This window comes from Cebus imitator, unplaced genomic scaffold, assembly GCF_001604975.1.
Source record: "Cebus imitator isolate Cc_AM_T3 unplaced genomic scaffold, Cebus_imitator-1.0 Scaffold237, whole genome shotgun sequence".
In the NCBI taxonomy this organism is placed as follows: Eukaryota; Metazoa; Chordata; class Mammalia; order Primates; family Cebidae; genus Cebus; species Cebus imitator.
Window position 1 is genome coordinate 3,111,748 of NW_016107552.1, and position 20,345 is coordinate 3,132,092.

The following is a 20,345-nucleotide window of genomic DNA, read 5'->3' on the forward strand; positions in this document are numbered from 1 at the left end:
TGGGATTACAGGCACACGCCACCATGCCCAGCTAATTTTTTGTATTTTTAGTAGAGACGGGGTTTCACCATGTTGACAAGGATGGTCTCGATCTCTTGACCTCATGATCCACCTGCCTCGGCCTCCCAAAGTGCTGGGATTACAGGTGTGAGCCACTGCGCCCGGTCTGCCCTGCCTTCTTAAAGCATGCCCACCAACGTGCCACCCCTTATCTGGCCCACGCTGGCACCTGGAGGGTGTTGGGTCAAGCGCCTCAGCAAATTCCAGCCTGTGCTGTTTGCTCTGGCTGCGCCCCTCCTTCTGGCTCTCCAAGGCTATTTCATCCCAAATTCTCAGAGAGAACCCTGGACCTTCTGGAGACTGCAGACTACACTTTAACAAAAGAGACACTCGGCGATGATGAGAATGGCGAGGATGATGAGGATGACGATGATATAATAGCTCACATTTACACAACACACGTTACATGGCAGGAAGCTGTTCCCAGAGTTGCATAACTTAACCCATCCCATCCTCCCCACTATTTTTAGCTCCATCTTACAGATGGGGTCAACTGAGGTACACACTGGCTATGTTACTTGCCCAAGTCGCATTGCTGGGATCTGAAGCCAGGCCACCTGGCTCCAGAACCTGGGTTCTCAATCACTGTTAGGGATGAGCCACATTGTCCAATGACATTGTTCCAGACCCATCCCGACCCCCACCCCTTCCTGCAGGAAGATCTTCCATTTGGGTCCAATAAATGCTTCCCCAATGCTGCTTCATGCCAGGTCCTGCATGAGGCACTGTGGACGGGTGGCAACAGAACAGATAAAACCTCTCTCCCAGTAGAGCCACACTCTCCCTGCCTCTCCAGGCACTCAGGCCCATGCAGGTTTTATTAAGATGTTTCTAGGATCCCTGAAAATACGTACCCATCTTCCCCACCTAGGCTGTGAAGCTGGGGAAATAAAACCAAAAAATCAAGACAGCAGGGACAGGTGGGCGTGGAGGCTCACACCTGTAATCTGAGTACTGTGGGAGACCGAGGTGGGCGGATCACTTGAGGTCAGGAGTTTGAGACCAGCCTGGCCAACATGGTGAAATCTATCTGTACTAAAAATACAAAAATTAGCTGGGTGTGGTGGTGGACACCTGTAATCCCAGCTACTCGGGAGGCTAAGGCTGGAGAATCACTCGAACCAGGAGGCAGAAGTTGCAGTGAGCTGAGATCACGCCACTGCACTCCAGCCTAGGTGACAGAGAGAGAGTAAGACTCTGTCTCAAAAAAAAAAAAAAAAAAAAAAAGAGAGACAGCAGAGATGAAAACACAACACTTTTGGAGTCAAACAGGCCAGGGTCTGAGTCCCAGCTCTGCCACTTGTTAGCTGTGTGACCTTAGGCAAGTCATTCTGCCTCTCTGTGCCTTAGTGTCTTCATCTGTTAAATGAGAATAATCAGAATATGAGTACTATGAATTTAATATTTAAGTTTTAGGGTAGGGATATGGTCACCTTACTCTTTCTGCTGCTTTTGCCCATGAGGGAAGGAAACTGACATTTATTGAGCACCTACAGCATGCAATATCAGGCACTAGGGGCTTTCTGTGTGGTCCTCATTCAATCCTGAGAAACGAGTCCTCCACTATGGCACCTGGGGATGCAGTGGTGATTAAACCAAATCTCTGTTCCCCAGGGGACCCCACTGTCCACTGTCGTCTCTCAGGACCCAGGAATAAAATTTATCCCCAATCATTAGACAAGGAAACTGGGGCTCAGAGAGGTTCATGTAACGTCACTGAAACCAGACGTCTAGGGAATAGAGGAGGAGAGGTTCAAACTCCATCAAGAGCCAATATCTCTTGATGTTGCTGGCATATAGCAGGCACCAACAGCGGCTCCATGAAGACCACAGTGGCAATGAGGCCCTATACGTACATCCATAGAAGGCTCTGGAGAGGATCTGGTACTTCATATTGTCACAGAGAAGTTTCAGGGGAGCCCTGCAGGTGGAGAAAGAGGGAGATGCTTAGAATAGATCTAAATACAGCCCAGATTTTCTGGAGAAGAGCACCGTGCGTTATCTCTAGAGGACAGATTCAAATCAGCCATTCAGGGGAACTGTAGGGAGGGCTGCTATCACCTCTACCTGTGCAGTATCATTGCCCCTTCTGCTCCCAGCACCCCGGTTTTCCCTTGAGAAATCACACTCTCCACAACTCTCTGCCTGTGTGGTTTGTATGGGGATGACTGCCCACGACAGAACCCAGGTTGGAGTCATAGTGATTGGGGCAGAGATTACCCAACCTGAGCCAATGAGAATCAGCCGTGGGACTTTTGCTGCAATGACTAGGAATTCCACTTTTCTGCTTGGGTTTCTAAGCCTGTGGGATATAAGGCAGTGGCTGCTGGGAGTCATCTTTGCCAATGCATAGGAAGGGCCTGCCTGAGGATGGAACCATCACAGAGACAAGCAGAGCCAAGAGCTGAAGAAACAGAGATTTCTGTTTCAACATCTGTATCCAGCCACGCCTGCAGCCACTGTGCCTCTGGACGTCTCAGTGATGCCAACAAATTTTTTTTTTCACCTGATCCAGTTTGAAGTCGGTTTCTATCACTTGCAGAAAGAGTTCTGATTTCCAAAGTGACCCAGCTGAACCAAGCTGAGCCAAATTGGGATTCAGAGTCTGGCTGACTGCCAGGTAGGTGATGTCTCAAAGCTTCTCCTTACATGGGAATTTTGGGGAACTTTTTTGGCTGAAAGAGGTGAGAGGAGTCAGATTCTAGCATTGGTGGAGAAATCCAGGACTGTTGAAGGGAATGCTATACACTCTCCTAAAGGATAGAATGAAAGAATATCTGCGTATTTTTTCTCAGGACATCCCAAGAGACATCCAGAAAAACAGGCAGACTGGGGCAGGGCAGGAGGAGCACAGCTGAAGTCCTCCAGTCAGGCGCATTAAACAGTAAAGAGGGCTGGGCGTGGTGGCTCACGCCTGTAATCCAAGCACTTTGGAGGCCAAGGCAGGTGGATCACCTGAGGTCGGGAGTTCAAGACCAGCCTGACCAACATGGTGAAACCCCCGTCTTTATTAAAACAAACAAACAAACAAACAAACAAAAAAAAACAGTAAAGAGTCCCCCTTTGTGTAGTTAGGCGCATTCAACAGTGAAGAGTCCCCCTTTGTGCCCTCACACTGGTGAGGCTCAGACTTGCTCAGGTTACATGAGAACAGGATCACATCAACAGCTTTCCCACTGTTGACCTGGCTTTCTGCAAGGTAGTGAGCTCTCTATCACTCCATGTGTATAAGCAGATGTTATAACAGGAGAGGGGGCAAAGGGTTATAGCAGCATTTCTCACTGGTCCATGGACCATCAGCCCGAGTCACCTGGAGTTTCTCCAGCATATGGATTCCTGGGCCCTGCACATACCTACTCAGCCAGGACCTCTAGGAAATGGTCCATGAACTGATACGTTTTGCCACTTGGCCCAGGTGATTCTGATGTACAATAAGAAAATCTCGACCAGGCATGGTGGCTTATGCCTATAATCCCAGCACTTTGGGAGGCTGAGGTGGGTGGATCACAAGGTCAGGAGTTTGAGACCAGCCTAGCCAATATGGTGGAAACCCCATTTCTACTAAAAAATACAAAAATTAGCTGGGTGTGGTGGCGCATGCCTGTAATTCCAGCTACTCAGGAGGCTGAGACAGGAGAATCACTGGAACCGGGGAGGCAGAGGTTGCAGCGAGCCAAGATCGTGCCACTGTACTCCAGCCTGGGCAACAGAGCAAGACTCTGTCTCAACAACAAAAGAGAATCTCCAGGCCGGGCGCAGAGGCTCACATCTGTAATACTGGCACTTTGGGAGGACGAGACAGGCAGATCACTTGAGGTCAGGAGTTCAAGACCAGCATGGTCAACATGGTGAAACCCCAGCTCTATTAAAAATACAAAAATTAGCCAGGCATGGTGGCACGTGTCTGTAGTCCCAGCTACTTTGAAGCCTGAGGCTGGAGGATCACTTAAGCCTGGGAGGCAGAGGTTGCAGTGAGCCAAGATCATGCCATTGCACTCCAGCCTGGGCCAACAGAGAGAGAGAGTCTGTCTCCAAAAAAAAAAAGAAAAGAAAAAAAGAAAATCTCAGTAATATCAGCACTTCTCAAACTTTAAAGCGTACACATGGTCTTGAGACCATGTTAAATACAGGTTCTGATTCAGGAGGTTTGGGATGAGAGACTGAGAATCTGCCCAGGTGCTGATGTTGGTTCACAGACCACACCCTGCAGAACCAGGAGTTGGATGGCTTCAAAAATTTGATGCCAGCCCCCATCCCTTATATCTTATGGCTGATGACTGGACCACCCACTGAGACAGAAGCCCAGCAAGGACAAAAGGGTTCCACTCTCTCAGGCCAGGCCAGGTTATACCAGGGGGAAACAAAACCAGTCTCATGAATTGGCTGTATAGTTCCAAAGAGACCAAAGATCTACGGGCAAACAAGAGATGCGCTTGAGATTTAACTTTATACAGCAAGACAGTAAGTGTCATTTACTGAATAGTACCATGTGCAGGTGCCACGTGGCCACGTTAAACCATTACTTGAGCTGGTCCTTACCACAGGCATATAAAGTAAGAACTGGAATTTCCACTGTGTGGAGGAGCAAACTGGGAAGCGGTTGTCATTAAATAGTATTTCTGGGATTATTCTGCCTTCCAGGTGTATGGTAGGGCTGCACTTACAGTCCCCTTGTTAACGGGGCCAGTGGAGTGTGAGTGGATATGACATGTGCTGCTTTTGGGCAGAGCCTTTTTATTGTGGGTTAAAGCCCCTGCAGAGCCACCTTTCCCTGTCGCTGTGACTGGCAACATTCTGGATAGGGAAAATGTGGCACATATACACCATGGAATATTATGCAGCCATCAAAAACGATGAGTTTGGGTCCTTTGTAGGGACATGGATGAACCTGGAAACCATCATTCTCAGCAAACTGACAGAAGAGCAGAAGATCAAACACCGCATGTTCTCACTCATAGGCGGGTGTTGAACAATGAGAACACATGGACACAGGGAGGGGAGCACTACACACTGGGGTCAGTTGGGGGGAAATAGGGGAGGGACAGTGGGGGGTGGGCAGCTGGGGAGAGATAGCAAGGGGAGAAATGCCAGATGTAGGTGATGGGGAGGAAGGCAGCAAATCACACTGCCACGTGTGTTCCTATGCAACAATTTTGCATGTTCTTCACATGTACCCCAAAGCCTAAAATACAATAAAATAAATAAATGGGGAAAAAAAAAAAAGATGGTAGTTGTAAAGTCCAGGCCCTTTACTGTGGAAAAAACAGAGCCACCAGCTGACCCATGATAGAAGCATGGCATGCATGATAAATAAACTTCCGTTGTAAAAAAAAAATGCCACTGAGGTTTTAGCACTGTTTGTTTCTGCACCATAGCCTTGTTTAACCTGACTAGTACATGTAAGCTCCCACAGCTAGGATGTCGCATAGATCTGGCTGACTCCTCTGAATTCAGTGCAGGGTGAGGTATGGGCATCTACAGATCTCTGGTACATGCTTCAGCTCCCTCCATCTGCAGCCCAAGCCCCTCGTACCTCTCATGGTTGCAGCCATTGGTTGAGCTACCATCAGCCGAGCCACTCTGTGAACAGGATGAACAGGAGGACTTCCGGGGACTGGGTTGCCATAGGGACGGGAGATTGCTCACAGAGACATCCATCAGATCCTGGGGGACTGTGGTGGATAGAAGTGGGGGCAGAAGAATCATCCTGGTTAAACCTAAGAGGGTCACAGAGACATCACCCCAGAGCAAGCAGCTCACCCACCCTAGCCAGCACAGAGATAGGAAAAGACCCTGAAGGTGACAGTAGGAAACAGCAGCCCCAATCATCCTTGAGTCTGCCTGATCCGGTGAAAGCCACCACCAAAATTTGGGGCCCCAGCAGAAGGGCAGATCTGATGATAGCCAAAGAGAGAAGAAGAAGACACAGAGAGGCAATAGCCAAGGGGACAGGCCCAAACCCACAGCAGAAGGCCAAGCCTCGCCATGTTGTCACTTAGTCACACTCACAGGATGCTGCAGGAGGGAAGGGGAGCCTGCTGGGTGATTCTGGAGAAGAGACAGGCCTCATGGGTGAGATAGAAGGGAGCTTGACTCAACAGATAAGGTAGGGCATTCTAGGACAAGAGACCCAGTGAAGCCCCGGCTGATGAAGACACCTGCGCTGTCCATGGTTCTGAGGCTAAAGGTGCTCCACTAAGCAGGTCTTAAAACACACTAGCGACTCCCTAAAATCATGTGGGAGGCTTGTTAAAAAGCAATATGCCTGCCCCACACTCCTGGCCTACTCAACTAATCCTGGAGACAGAGCTCTCAACTCTATATTTCTAAAGCAATTTTGATGCAGCAGGTGCATTCGACAGACTCTGATTTCCTAACTTTTGGACGCTGGTGATTCCTGACCAGCCTCTCTCAGGATACAGCACCCACGGCTTCCTTTATTTATTTTTCTTTTTCAGCTGTGTAGAAGCTGCAGTGTCTACAAAACCACATAACAAAAATAATGGGGACATAAGCACTATAATTTTTATAGTCAATTTCCTGGCCTCTCGGTAGTCCTAGACAGGTGCAAAAGCTTTATTTTCTTTAAAACAGGGATCCATTAAGCTTTTCCATAAAGGGACAGCTAGTAAATATTTTAGCATTTGCAAGCCATTTGGTCTCGGTCATAAGCACCAGACTCTGCTTTAGTGCAAAAGTAGCCCTAAACAAAATGTAAAAAAGGAAGCATGCAAACATTGTAATAAAACTTTATTTATAAATACTGAAATGTGAATGTCCTATCATTTTCATGTCACAAAATACTACTCTCCTTTTGGCTTTTTAAGATCATTTAAAATTTGAAAAACCAATCTTAGCTCATAGGCTACTATGAACACAGCTGAATTTAGCCTGCGAATCTTAGTTTTGTAATCCCTGCTGCAGGAAATGAAGAGAGTTGCACACTTTTCCCCCTATATGTCATAGTCCCCACAGGACAACTGGTAATACCCTGACTCTTCCCTTGGGCCCCAAGGTAAGGCAGAGTTGTGGAACGGGCCCTCTTTCCATCAGAGCGCTCAGTAGCTGACAAGGTCAGCCCCTACCCACTGACAGAAGAGGGAGCTGCCTAGACGATGTAGTTCTTGCAATCACCAAATATGGCTTGCTACACTATCCTTCCCCATGTAGTCTCACCCATGAGCTAGCCAAGAAAGTCCAATAAGCCCCTGTAAAATGTTCTAGAAAAATAGCCCCTACAGTTCTTAGCCAATCTCAGGGATGCACTGACCAGTTTGGTCCAAGTATGGCAACCATGCTTTCCCCCCTCCCAGCCTCTCACACTCACATCCACGCAGACATCACCAATTGATCCCTTTGCTACTGAACCTACAACATTGCAAGCTGCCTTCTGTAGGGTGGAGGCTGGACAGCAGGAGGGCATCAATCTCTCTGCCTCCATCTCCCTACCTGCCTCCATCTCCCTTGGGACCAGGACTCAAATGACAACATGGCAGAGGTGGCTGGCAACCAGCCCCTGGGGAAGGGGAGATCCCAGGCTTTACTGGGAAGTTGCTCCTTCAGGCTCGGCGTGGGGAGAGTGGTGTCCCATCTGGCTCGTTCCCACTGACTCCCTCTGGCCACCACCAGCATGGACCGGCCTGCAGGAACCATCATCCAGGCAGGGCCCACAGAGACGGGGGAAGTGCTGCCCAAGAGGCTGGGGGCAACTTGAGACACAAAACGAAAAGAACCAGTGAGGTGGGGGTTCTACAGTGGGCAGGAAACTGAGACAGCTAGAAGAGCCAATTCCTGGGGGCTCCAACCCTCCCTTTGCCCAGCTCCACACCACTTCCACATATCCTGTGTTCAATTAAAAGAAAAAAACGCTGATTTTTATAAATTGCCTACTATGTGCTGAGTGTCAGGCTAGGCAGTTTGTGACCTGAGCAAACCTAAGGAAAGCAGTTACTGTCCTTCACGACCCTGTAGGGATGCATCCTCCTTCTTCTATTTTTCAGAAGAAACTGAGGCTCAGAATGATGGCAAAACTTAATTGTACAACTTAATCACCCAAAGCCCTGTCAGGTAGTAACAGACATATCTAGTCTTTTTGACGAAAGTCCCTCTCCTCTTTCTGCTAAAAACAGCTGTCCCTACTGAGTACAGTACTATCAGTATTCTCTTTTACATAAGATTAGAAAACAGGCATGGAGAGTTTAAGCAACATGCCCAAGACCACCCAGCTAATAAGCAGAAGAGCCAAGTTCCCAACGAGGTACAGACATGGCTCACTGCAGCCCTGATCTCCCAGACTCAGTCTCCTGAGTGGCTGGGACTACTGGCACATGGCCAGCTAATGTTTTAAAATTTTTGGTAAACACGGGGTTTCACCACGTTGCCCAGGCTGGTCTCGAATTCCTGGGCTCAAGCCATCCTCCTGCCTCAGCCTCCCAAAGTGCTGGGATTACAGGCATGAGCCACTGTGCCTGGCCTGAGGACCTGACTCTGATCCTACTCTTTCTCCCTCAGCTGGTTTCCCATAGATACTTATCCCTCCACACCATCTGTTCTCAACCAGGGCAATCCTGTCTATGTCGGGAGACACTTTGGGTTCTCATGCCTTGAGGATTCATTAGGTGCGACTGCCATCTAGCAGCTGGAGGCCAGGGGTGCTGCTCAACATCTTACAATACACAAGGCAACCCCCACACAAGGAATTATTCAGCTTTAAATGCCAACAGTGCTGAGGGTTAAGAAACCCCACACTAGACCAGCACTATCCAAGAGAAACACAGTCAAGGGGCCAGGCAGGGGCTCACGCCTGCAATCCCAGGACTTTGAAAGGCCGAGGCAAGTGAATTGTTCAGCCCAGGAGTTCAAGTCCAGCCTGGGCAACACGACAAAACCCCATCTCTATGAAAAATCCAAAAAAAAAAAGGTAGCCAGGTGTGGTGGCCTATGCCTGTGGTTCCAGCTACCCAGGAGGCTGAGGTGGGAGGATCGATTGAGCCCCGGAGGTTGAGGCTGCACTGAGCCATGATCATACCACTGCACTCCAGCCTGGGCAACAGAGCGAGAGCCTGCCTCCAAAAAAAAAAAATTACAATTGAGCCACATAATTTTTTTTTTTTTTTTTTTTTGATTCAGAGTCTCACTCTGTCACCAGGCTGGAGTACGGTGGCAAGATCTTGGCTCACTGCAATCTCCGCCTCCTGAATTCAAGTGATTCCCCTGCCTCTGCCTCCAGAGTAGCTGGGATTACAAGCATAGGCTACCATGCCCAGCTAATTTTTTGTATTTTAGTAGAGATGGGGTTTCACCGTGTTGGCCAGAATGGTCTCAATCTCCTGACCTCGTGATCTGCCCGCCTCAGCCTCCCAAAGTGCTGGGATTACAGACATGAGCCACTGCACCCAGTACAATTCAAAAATTTTAGTAGCCACATTGAAAGTTTAAAAGAACAGGTAAAATCAATTCCAACAATATATTTTGTCAAACCTAATCTATCCAAAGTGTTACTATTTTAACATATAATCAATATAAAATTATTGAGACTTTTTTTTTTTACAAAGTCTCAAAATCATGTGTGTGTTTTACACTTCTGGCACGTCTCCATTCGCCCTGGTGACATTTCAAGTGCTCAAGAGCCACATGTAGCACATGGCTACCCTGCTAGACAGTACAGAGACAAGCTCAGAAGCAGAGGGGTCTGAAAATGCCCTGATCTAATGTGAACTGTCTATATATTTTGGGACTTGTCTGTTCCTCCCCAGAGCACAAGGGGCAGGCAAAGAACCCAGTGGAGACAGGGCGGAAGGGACACTGAGAGGCAGTTTACAAACATCTATGGTCACACCTCCCCTCCCACAGGGTGAAATTATTTTCTTATTATTTAAGACACATTATCTGCAAATTTCTTCTGTTAAGAGCCTGAGAGTAAATACTTTCAACTTTGTGGGCCATATGATCTCTGTGACAATGATTCACCTCTGCTGCTGTGGCACGAAAGCAGCCATAGACGATACATAAATGAATGGATGTGGCTGTATTCCAATAAAACTTTATTTACAACAACAGGTGAGTGGGCCGAATTTGGCCCATGGGAAGGGGCTTGTTGACTTCTGATTTAGGCACTACTCCAGAAAGGACTTCATACCTCTCAAAGATGGAAACTGTAAGATGACTGGTTTTGTTGAGCCTGTGTGGCTCAGGCCCCAGAAAATCAACCAAGAACGTGGTTACCATTTCCACATGTGTTGAAGCTGACCTTGAGGATGAAGGCAGTGAAACCACAATGCCCTCTCCCTGCCAGTCAACATAATATGCATGGAGTGGCGGTTGGAGGCACAGGCTCTGAAGTCAGACCTCCTGCTTTCAAATTCCAGCCATGACAAGAATTGGTTGTGTGATCCTGGACCAGTCGCTGAACCCTTCTGTGCATCAATTTCCTCCTTGCAAAATGGGGGATGGTGATGACAGTGGTACCTGCCTGGGAGGGCTATGGTGGGGACAGAACAAATTAAGATAGGGATGACAGGACAGCAGACAGAAGTGGGTCTAGCACCCAGTGGCACTCAAGACATGAGACCTACTATTGCTCACTGAGCATCTGCCAAGCATCAGGCCCCGTGCCAGGTCACCAGGTGTTTTAGGAATGATCTTGCTGACTCCTCAGAACATGATGCTGGTGGGGAATGCTGTTACCCCATTCTACAAAGAAGGAAGTGAGGCCTGCAGAGGACAGGTCACTTAACCGCACTGCAGTGGCAGAGCTGAATACAGTGATGTATTCTTTGCTCTAAACCAACGGTTCTCAACCACAGGCAATTCTGCCACCCTCCAGAGGACACTTGGCAATACCTAGAGACATATTTGGTTGTCATAACTTAAAGCAAAGTAATTCTGCTACTTGGCATCTAGTGGGTGCTCAGCATCCCACAATGCACAGGACCTCCCTCTACAACAAAGAATTAGCCGGGCGCGGTGGCTCACGCCTGTAATCCCAGCACTTTGGGAGGCCGAGGCGGGTGGATCACGAGGTCAAGGGATCGAGACCATCCTGGTGAACATGGTGAAACCCCGTCTCTACTAAAAATACAAAAATTAGCTGGGCATGGTGGCACGTGCCTGTAGTCCCAGCTACTCAGGAGGCTGAGGCAGGAGAATTGCCTGAACCCAGGAGGCGGAGGTTGCAGTGAGCGGAGATTGCGCCATTGCACTCCAGCCTGGGTAACAAGAGCGAAATTCCGTCTCAAAAAAAAAAAACAAAAACAAAAACAAAGAATTATTCCATCTCCAACGTCAGAAGCCCTAAGGTCCAGATGTCTAGTTCTAGATAAACTGAATTCGTTGGGGGTTTCCTCAAAGGCAGACCAGGATCCACGTGCAAGTTCCCAAGGCAGTCAGTGAGGGAGAGGCAAAAGGAGGAAAGGAGGAAAAGGAGAGGGAGTAAAGGGTTAGTTGCCACGCACGTTACCAGTAGGGGTAACGGTGCTTAATCTCCGACGGACCCTCTGGGAGGGTCCAGAGCTTGCCCCACAAAGGGAGAGGGAGCTGGGACACTGAAACACTAACTCCTATCAGCCATGAGCTGAGGGCTGCTCCAGGAAGGCGCTGGTTCCCTGATGCTTCCAATATGCCCCATTCCTGGCCAGAAGGGACTCTGGTGGCCAGAGAAAACCCTCAGGCAAAGAGATACTGAGGCAGGGAGCTGCAGCTGGCAGCTGAACAGCATGCACAAAATGGGAAATGCCGAGGATGTGGGTGCGCACAGCCAGTGTCTGCTCCACTAGCCTACATCAAGCCACAGCAGGAGGACATGGAGAATCTCCCAGTAAATGAAACAGCACTCCGCCTAGCTCCTAGAGGGACTGCATGTTGCCCGTTGGATGAGAAGCTGTAGAGTTTCCTGGGAAGGCAGCTATGGGGATCTGGCCCTCTCTGCTAACTGGCTCTCGACTGGAGCACTTAATGCATGTTGGTCTTCACAGGGGTGGGAAGCCCAAGCTCTTGGGCAACAGAACAGAAGCTGCTCAGAATCCCAGGGGATTTCACCCTCCCACATGGAGCCTTTTCAGCCTTGGGGCCCGCCAGGATTGTGGGCACCTGTTCCACGGAGTGGCTGGGAGGCCCTGATCCAGGGCAGGAACAGACACGGTCATGAACACTTCAGGACACTCTGCAGCGCTTAAGGGATTGCAGTCTGGCCCAGGTGGACATCTGCTCTCAAGAGAGCCTGACTGCCCAGCACGTGGCTACTTCAGCAAAGAGAGGCTCAGAGCCATTATCCATGGGATGGGAACATCAGGGCCGCTGCAGGTTAAATAAAATGAAGTGAACAGAAAGAACCTACCACTCAATACTGATTTGTTTAACAGACACCCACACAAGGCTTCCTAAATGCCAGGCCCTCTTCTGAGTACTTTCCAAACCTTAATTCACTGAATACTCACAACAGCCCCATAACGATGATGATCTTAGTAGTCAGAACTTGCATTTGCTATGCATCTGTGTCATGACAGGCACCGTGCATCCTGCTCGATGTTCACCACCATCTCATGGGCCAGTGCTGAGTGCTCTGCTTCGCCTCTGCTGGCGTAGTTTGACTGTAACTTACTGAGGGTCTGCTGTGTGCAAGGCCTTACTCTTCACTTATTACTGAATATATCTGAATATATCTCTGAATATATCTCATCATCTCACTGAATATATCTCATCATCTCACTGAATCCATATAACAAGATGAAGTAGGCTAGGTGCAGTGGCTCACGTCTGTAATCCCAGCACTTTGGGAGGCTGAGGCGGGCGGATCACAAGGTCGAGAAATCGAGACCATCCTGGCCAACACGGTGAAGCCCTGCTTCTACTAAAAATACAAAAATTAGCTGGGCGTGGTGGCACGAACCTGTAGTCCCAGCTACCCTGGAGGCTGAGGCAGGAGAATCACTTGAACTCGGGAGGTGGAGGCTGCAGTGAGCCGAGATCACGCACACCACTGTACTCCAGCCTGGCGACAGAGTGAGACTCTGTCTCAAAAAAAAAAAAAAAAAAAAAAAAAAAAAACGGGGGGAAGTAGAATATTAACAAAATTTGATTGTTCTCTATGTGCAAAATGCCTTATCTCATTTTAAAAATATTTTAATTTGCATTTATTTTGAGATAGGGCCTCACTTTGTTGCCCAGGCAGGAGTGAAATGGCACAATCAGGCTTACTGCAGCCTCCACCTGGCCAGGCTCAGGTGATCCTCCCACCTCAGCCTCCCAAATAGCTGGGACCATGGATGCATGCCACCATGCCTGGCTAATTTTTGTAGTTTTTGTAGAGACGGGGTTTCACCATGTTGCCCAGGCTGGTCTTTAACTCCTGGGCTCCGGCAATCCACCCACCTCAGCCTCCCAAGGTGCCGGGATTACGGGTGTGAGCCACCATGCCCAGCCACCTTATCTCATTTAATCCACAGAATGACTCTATGAAACTGGTGCTATGAACATGCCCATTTTACAGATGAGGAAACTGAGGCACAGAGGGCTGAGGTGACTTGCCCAAGTTCAGCCAGGATTCCACAGCCTATGCCACTGCCACTACCCCAGACCACCTCTCCCAGTGGCTTCTTTATTAGTCAAGTACAGGGTGGTTACTTGTTCCCATTTCGGGTGAAACTGACGCTGCCAAGAAACCGACTTCCTGTTTCCAGATCCTCCTGTTAATCCCAGAATCCAGACCTGTCATCGTCTAGTTCCAAACACCTGGAGAGGATCAGTTAGCAGGTGACTCCCCGGGGCCTGGGTCAGGGCAGCTCACCGAATTCTGACTGCATGCCAGGGTAGATGATCCTGAACACGTAATCCGTGGCCTCGTCATCGTCTTTGTCTGAAGATGTGGACTCGGCAGAACTCTGAGGGCTTCGCTTGCGCAGTTTAGGAAACACTTTGCCCTATAAGAATGAATCCCAAAGCAAGGTCCTTGGGACACATCTGTCCCCACAGCCTGTGCCATCTGGGCTATCAGTGGGGAGTACATGAGGCCACAAAGCCATATTAAGGGCACACAGGCAAAAACAACCACTCTCTGTGACCAGTCTCCACCCCAGCCTCCCTGGGTCCCCACGATCACTCACCTTCCCCCGCTGAGACCACAGTGGCGGGTCCAATTGCCCATGAGGAAGCAGCCCATTCTCCAGGCACGAGAGGAACTGCAGGAGGTGCCCACCCTTGGGGAAGCGGAAGGGCGGCCTCTGGATCCCGTCCTGGCTGACCAATACCACCGTCCCGCCGCTGTCCACTGCCACCACCACCAGCCAGAGAAGACCCAGTGGGAAGTCACTATGAGGCATGGTGACAGCCCCTCCCTGCAAACACATCCCCCAGCGGTGCCACGCCAGACCCAGGGATCCTGCTCTGAGCTCTGGGAAAGGCCTGGGCAAAGGTCAGGAGCAGTGTTTACCTCCCCTGAGTGTCCCCCATCTCACTCACCATCCGTATCTGACTGGAGACTACAGGACAAAGTTAAGAAGAGCAGAGTTGACCTCCCTGACATTAACCACCAAAAGAAAAAGATGCCCCTTAGCATCCTCCGCTCCTCAGGAATCCTCTACAAATCTATCTGACCTATTTTTGTACAGAGGCCTTTAGACTTCCCCTGTCCCAGGGCTGTAGCTGACTCTGGCTAGCACGTAGTGAGCACTTACTGAATACAAGCACAGCATGTTAGAGGTGCTGTCTTATTGAAACACAATATCCCTATGAGTCCTATCTGTTATTGCCTATTTTACAAATGATGAAACCAAAGCTCAGAGAGATTAAGTAACTTCCCCAACGTCACATAGCTCATCTGGCAGAGTCTGGGTCTGAATCCAGGTTCTTTCTAAAGCAGGATGGCCCTCTGCTTACTCGGACCATACTTCCTTCTGTCTTTAAAGGAGTGCTGCAGTTACTGACCCCAGGTCTTCAGAGCACTGACTTTAGAGTCACAAAGAGCTGGATCCAGTCCCAGCTCTGGAGCTTCCAGGCTGTGTACCCTCATACTAAGCTGCTTCTTCTCCTCCAAAATGGAACGGATGTCACCCCTGTCAAGGGGTGGTTATGATGACTGAATAACAGGCGTGTGAGCGCTCAGAACTGTGCTTGGCACATTGTCAATGCTTAGTAAGTGTCAGCGGTTAACGCCATAGCCATAGATGGGTGTCATGCTGAGCCCTTAACGTACATCATTTCATCTTCACAACTACCCCATGGGAGGGTGTTGTTATAATCCCGTTACAGATGGGGAAACTGAGGCACGGAGCGGTGAGGTCACTTGCCTAAAGTTGCACAGGTAATATGCGGTGCCCACCGTATCACTGTCTCATGATGCTAATGAATAGGCAGGGGTGGAGACAGGCAGGGGATCCAAGAGGAACACACAGCCCCCTTCCTGTCCCCACGGTCCCTACCTTGCTGGTGGCAGTGCAGGTAGACAATCTCCTCCAGGCGGATGGTCATGGCATAGTCCCAGTAGACGCTGGAAGGGGAGGGAGGGTCAGGCTTGCAGGACTTCTGCCTACCCCGTTGTGGGGAGGGGCTCAGAGGCCAGCAGACCACACCCAGGAGCTCCTCCACCCTTCCCACCAGCTCCCCAGCATCTGGGTCCCAGCTGCTCAGACGCTATCTCCTCTTCTTCTGGTCTCAGGAACCCAATTTCCCGAGGTTACCACCCTCCCCACCCCCCATCCATATGGGAGGTGAGGTGGACTTCACCCACTCTCCACCCTGGGACTCCAGGAGTGGCCACCTGACCCAGGCCTGGCCAATCAGCCTGTCGCATTGCTCCAACCACAGTGTTCAGTGCAGGACTGACTCCTGACTGGCAAAACCAATGAGACTGGATTATTAGATTTACATTTGAATGAGTGGGAGAGAGATGCCCCGTTCTGCCTGGAGAGGAGCAGTAAGGGCAGAAGTCTGAAGACGGAAGCAACCATGCCTGAGAAAGGCGCCAACAGACAGGAAGACGGAGCAGAGAGATGCAGAGTGCAGGTCCCCATCATTCAAGTCCCTGGATCCATCCATGCCTGAGGCTACTGCCCCTGGAGTGTCAGCTCACGTGGGCCAGTGCTTAAGTCAGCTTGAGTTTGGTTTTCACTAACTGGCATCTAAGAGTCTTGACTAACTCACATCCTAGCTCTAGGCCACCATGTGTCCATGGGTAGGAGCTAGAATAGCCACTCAATAGCTTCACAGGTCCCCAGCAGTGTGACTTGAGGGTTTCTCTTAGCCTCAGTTTCCTCATCTATAAAATGGGGGCTAGAGTGACACCCCCCATAGTGTTGCTGTGAGGATTAAATAGAATCACTTATTTGAAGGGCTCAGTACAGAGCTGATTAAGAAGTACATACCTGGGAAGTGGTCCCTGTGATTACTTAAGTGTTTCCATTTCCAGCTCAAAACCTGCAGCTGTCCTGAAACAAATAGCTTTTCCCATCAGAACACACGGGAGGTGGAGACCACAGAAACTTTGCGGTGGCCACGGAAATGCGCCACTCAGATCTCCTTCGGAAGACCTTGCTGAGGGGAGCAGTGCTGATCAACTTCAGAGGCCACGTTTGCACCGAAGCCATGCTCCCCTGGGCTGCTCCCAGCCAGGACCTAGCATGCCAGCGTACTAGTGCCACCCGTTCCTGCGAGACAACGGACTCCTCTCACAGTCAACAGTCCAGGAGACTTCCATTTGACCCGGCCATTCTTAGAGCTGTGCTGTCTCAGACTCCTTCTGCCCAACCTTCCTTCCTTCCTTCCTCTCCCTCCCTGCATGGCAGCCTGAAGGCTCTTCCATCCACTCCTGCCCCTCCCTTAACCTGCACAGGTGTGTCCCCAGTAAACCTCTGCTGGTCCAACACTGCCTTGGTGTCTGCTTCTTGGAGGACCCAAACTAACAGACTTCAAGGTCAGACAGCGTTCAAATCCCACTTCCACCTGAGACATGAGCCAGTTCTTACCCCTTTCTGGCCCTCAGTTTTCCAGCTGTGAAGTGAGAAAAGTGGAAGAGACTCGGAGAAACCCTCAACTCACACTGCTGGGGACCTTTTCTCTTTGAAAGCCTTGCCCGCCCTGGCCTGTACCAGAATCAGCCTCACCAGAGTTCATGGAAGTAAATGCCCTTTGAGGACAGTCAAGGACGCAAGAGCAGCAGCCTCTGTTGAGCCCCTCGCATAGCCAGTCTCACCAAGGTATCCCTCCCTGGGCTCCCACAGCCCTGCGTGCCCAGCACACCGTGTTGCAAACACCTGTCTTCTCCTGATTCCCCAAAGGGTGCTGAACACCTGCAGCAGAGGGGCTCTGTTTCGTTCACTTCTCTGTGATGCTCAGAGAATGTTCACAGTGTATAATGAATGCTGAGCACTGGAAATGCCCAGCGAATGAAGCCACCACCAGCCATCAGCAAGGAGCTCTGTAGCCACAGTCTCTTCAGACCCACGAAAGTGACACGAACAGCCCCCATGACTCACAGCCCTGTCCAGGTGCCAGGCTCCCAGCTAAGGGTTTTCTATGTGCTTCTGTTACATAAATTCTCCCTACGTGCTTATTCAGAGGCTCCCCTACTACATTCCCATCTTACAGATAAATAATCTGAGACTCAAGGAAGTGGAGTTGATCATCCCAGGCCACACAGCTAGGAAGGAGCAAGGGCTGAGTTTCTAGGTTTTTTTTTTTTTTTTTTTTTTTTACATGTTTTAGCAGCTTTACTGAGGTATAATTTACACACCATAGAATTTACTCACTATAAGTGTACAGTCTGATGAGTAAATGTGCAGATCTGGACAACCATCATCACAAGGCAGTTTTAGAACATTTCTACCACCCCCAAAAGATTCCTCTTGCCTGTTAGGAGTCAATCTTCCATCCCCACCTACAGCCCTAGGCAACTGACAATCTGCTTGCTGACTCTACAGATGTGCCTTTTTCTGGACCTGTCATCTAGATGGAATCCTACAACAGGTGGCCTTTGCGGCTGGCTTCTTTCACGTGGTATAATGCTTTTGAGGTTCATCCATGTTGTAATGTCCACCAGTGATTCAAACCCTTTTGTGGACAAATAATATTCTGCTGCATGGATGGACCACAAATGTCTGTATCCATTCTCCAGTGGACGGACATTTGGGTTGCTTCCAGCCTTAGGCTGTCACGAATAATGCTGTTATGAGCATTTGTGTGTAAGTTTTTGTGTGGGCGTAAATTTTCATTTCTCTTGGGTAGATTCCTGGGAGTGGAATTGCTAGGCCACATGATAAGGGGATGTTACAAGAAACTGCCAAACTGGTCCATAAAGTGGTTGTCCCACGAGCACAGTAGGAGGGTCCCACTGCTCTCCACACAGTAGTGTTGAGATTGGAGGCAAGTCCAGCCTGGCTCCAGAACCCCAATATCCAGCTCTTTAGCTGGCAAGTGAGGATTGCGGCTGTGCAGGAGAGAGGTTGGCTATGAAAAGTAAAAACAGCTCCTGTACAAGGTCAGACAAAAACCTCCCCAACTCCATTGCTTCTTGGTCCCCCAAGGGATGCTGGAGCTCCTGGGCAAGCCCCTTCCCCACATACCAACTCCCACATTTCTGATCCCTACCTTTTATCTTCCATTGAGCCTCAAGTTCTAGTGAGAATAACAAGGAGGGACAGGGGTTCATAGCCCAGGGCTAGGGACACCCCAGCTCCTGTGTAGTGACCTTGGAAGTTCTGATTCAGCCAGAACTCAGTATCAAAGCACCTATGAGGTGCCTGTTCACAAACAGAAGATGATGCAGAAACATGGGGTCCCGATGATCTGAGCTGGGGCAGGGCTTGGCAATCACTGGATCCAATGCTTTTCCCAAAACACTAGCATCAGGTTTCTGGCCCACACAACCCTGGCTCAAGTCCAGGCCACAAACAGGCTCCTCAAGCTGTTAAACCTTTGACATTGGGTCCAAGACACTTCAATGTTTGAGAAGCCCCTGCAGACCCCTTGGGAATGCCTTGAATCCTAAGGAGACCATCTCGCCCTACTTCCCCATTTAATAGAAAGGGAACCCTGAGACTCACTGAGGTGGAGTGACACACCCCAGGTCGTCCAGCAAGGTGAGGGCGGAGCAAAGGCTGGGTCCCATAGCATAGATTCACCCCTCTCCCTGCCCATTCATTGTCTTCCAGTAGAATGGAAGCTCGGAAAAGGTAAAGATTTCCCCCTCCTTTTCTACAACTGCTGTCTCCCTTGCATTTGGCACAGTGGCTGGCATGGAGTAGGTGCTTAGCAAACATCCAGTGAATGGATCCAGGTCGTCTGACTTCCCTGCTTCGTTTCACAAAGCTGACCTGAGCACCTACTATGTGCTACAAGCTGTGGCAGGGGCTGGGGATACGATGCAAACAAGACGGGACCCTTGCCTTTAAGGCACTGAGCTCTCGAGGGTAAGAGGTAGTATACAGGCACAGATTCACTGTGTGACTGCAGTTTTCTAAATGCTACCAAGGAGATTTGGGGCTGTGTGATCTGGACTCGGCAGGGAGGTCAAAGAAGCCTTTAAACCAAGGTTTAGGATAAAGAGGGTGAGACAAGGTTCCAGACCCAGAGCACCCCTGGAACCCCTCCCTTATTCTTTTATTTTGGAGAGGGGGTGTCACTCTGTCACCCAGACTGGAGTGCAGTGGTATGATCTTGGCTCACTGCAACCTCCGCCTCCCGGATTCAGGTGATTCTACTGCCTCAGCTCCCAAGTAGCTAGGACTACAGGCACATGCCACCACACCCAGCTAATGTTTTGTTTTTAGTAGAGACCGGGTTTCACCCTGGTAGCCAGGATGGTCTCGATCTCCTGACCTCGTGATTTGTCCTCCTCAGCCTCCGAAAGTGCTGGGATTACAGGTATGAGCCACCACTCCTGGCCCCCCTCCCCTATTCTTCCATGACAGTCTCCTGGTTAGAAACTCTAGAGTCTGGGAAGCCGAGATTAGAGGCTTGCTTGAAGCCAGAAGTTCAAGACCACCCTGGGCAACAAAACGAGACACCATCTCTATATAAAATAAAATAGAAATAAAAATAATAATAACTTTGTAAGGCCGAGATGGACAGATCACTTGAGGTCAGGAGTTTGAGACCAGCTTGGCCAACATGATGAAACCCCATCTGTACTGAAAATACAAAAATTAGCTGAGTGTGGTGGCAAGTTCCTGTAATCTCAGCTACTCGGGAGGCTGAGGTGAGAGAATCACTTGAACCCAGGGAGTGGAGGTTGCAGTGAGCCAAGACTGAGCCACTGCACTCCAGGCTAGGTGAGAGAGTGAAACTCTGTTTCAAAA

General features: G+C 49.7%; 1 protein-coding gene across 1 annotated transcript in view; it reads right to left on the minus strand.

Annotated features, from left to right (window-relative positions):
* The window catches only part of SGSM1 (small G protein signaling modulator 1), an 87,171-nt gene that overhangs the window by 30,038 nt on the left and 36,788 nt on the right, over positions 1–20,345 (minus strand). The window contains exons 10-14 of the mRNA XM_037727694.1: positions 15,474–15,541; positions 14,160–14,323; positions 13,844–13,976; positions 5,594–5,732; positions 1,917–1,981 (exon numbers count right to left, since the gene is read on the minus strand). Coding sequence (XP_037583622.1) covers positions 1,917–1,981; positions 5,594–5,732; positions 13,844–13,976; positions 14,160–14,323; positions 15,474–15,541 — 569 coding nt within the window. The remainder of the gene's footprint in view (positions 1–1,916; positions 1,982–5,593; positions 5,733–13,843; positions 13,977–14,159; positions 14,324–15,473; positions 15,542–20,345) is intronic.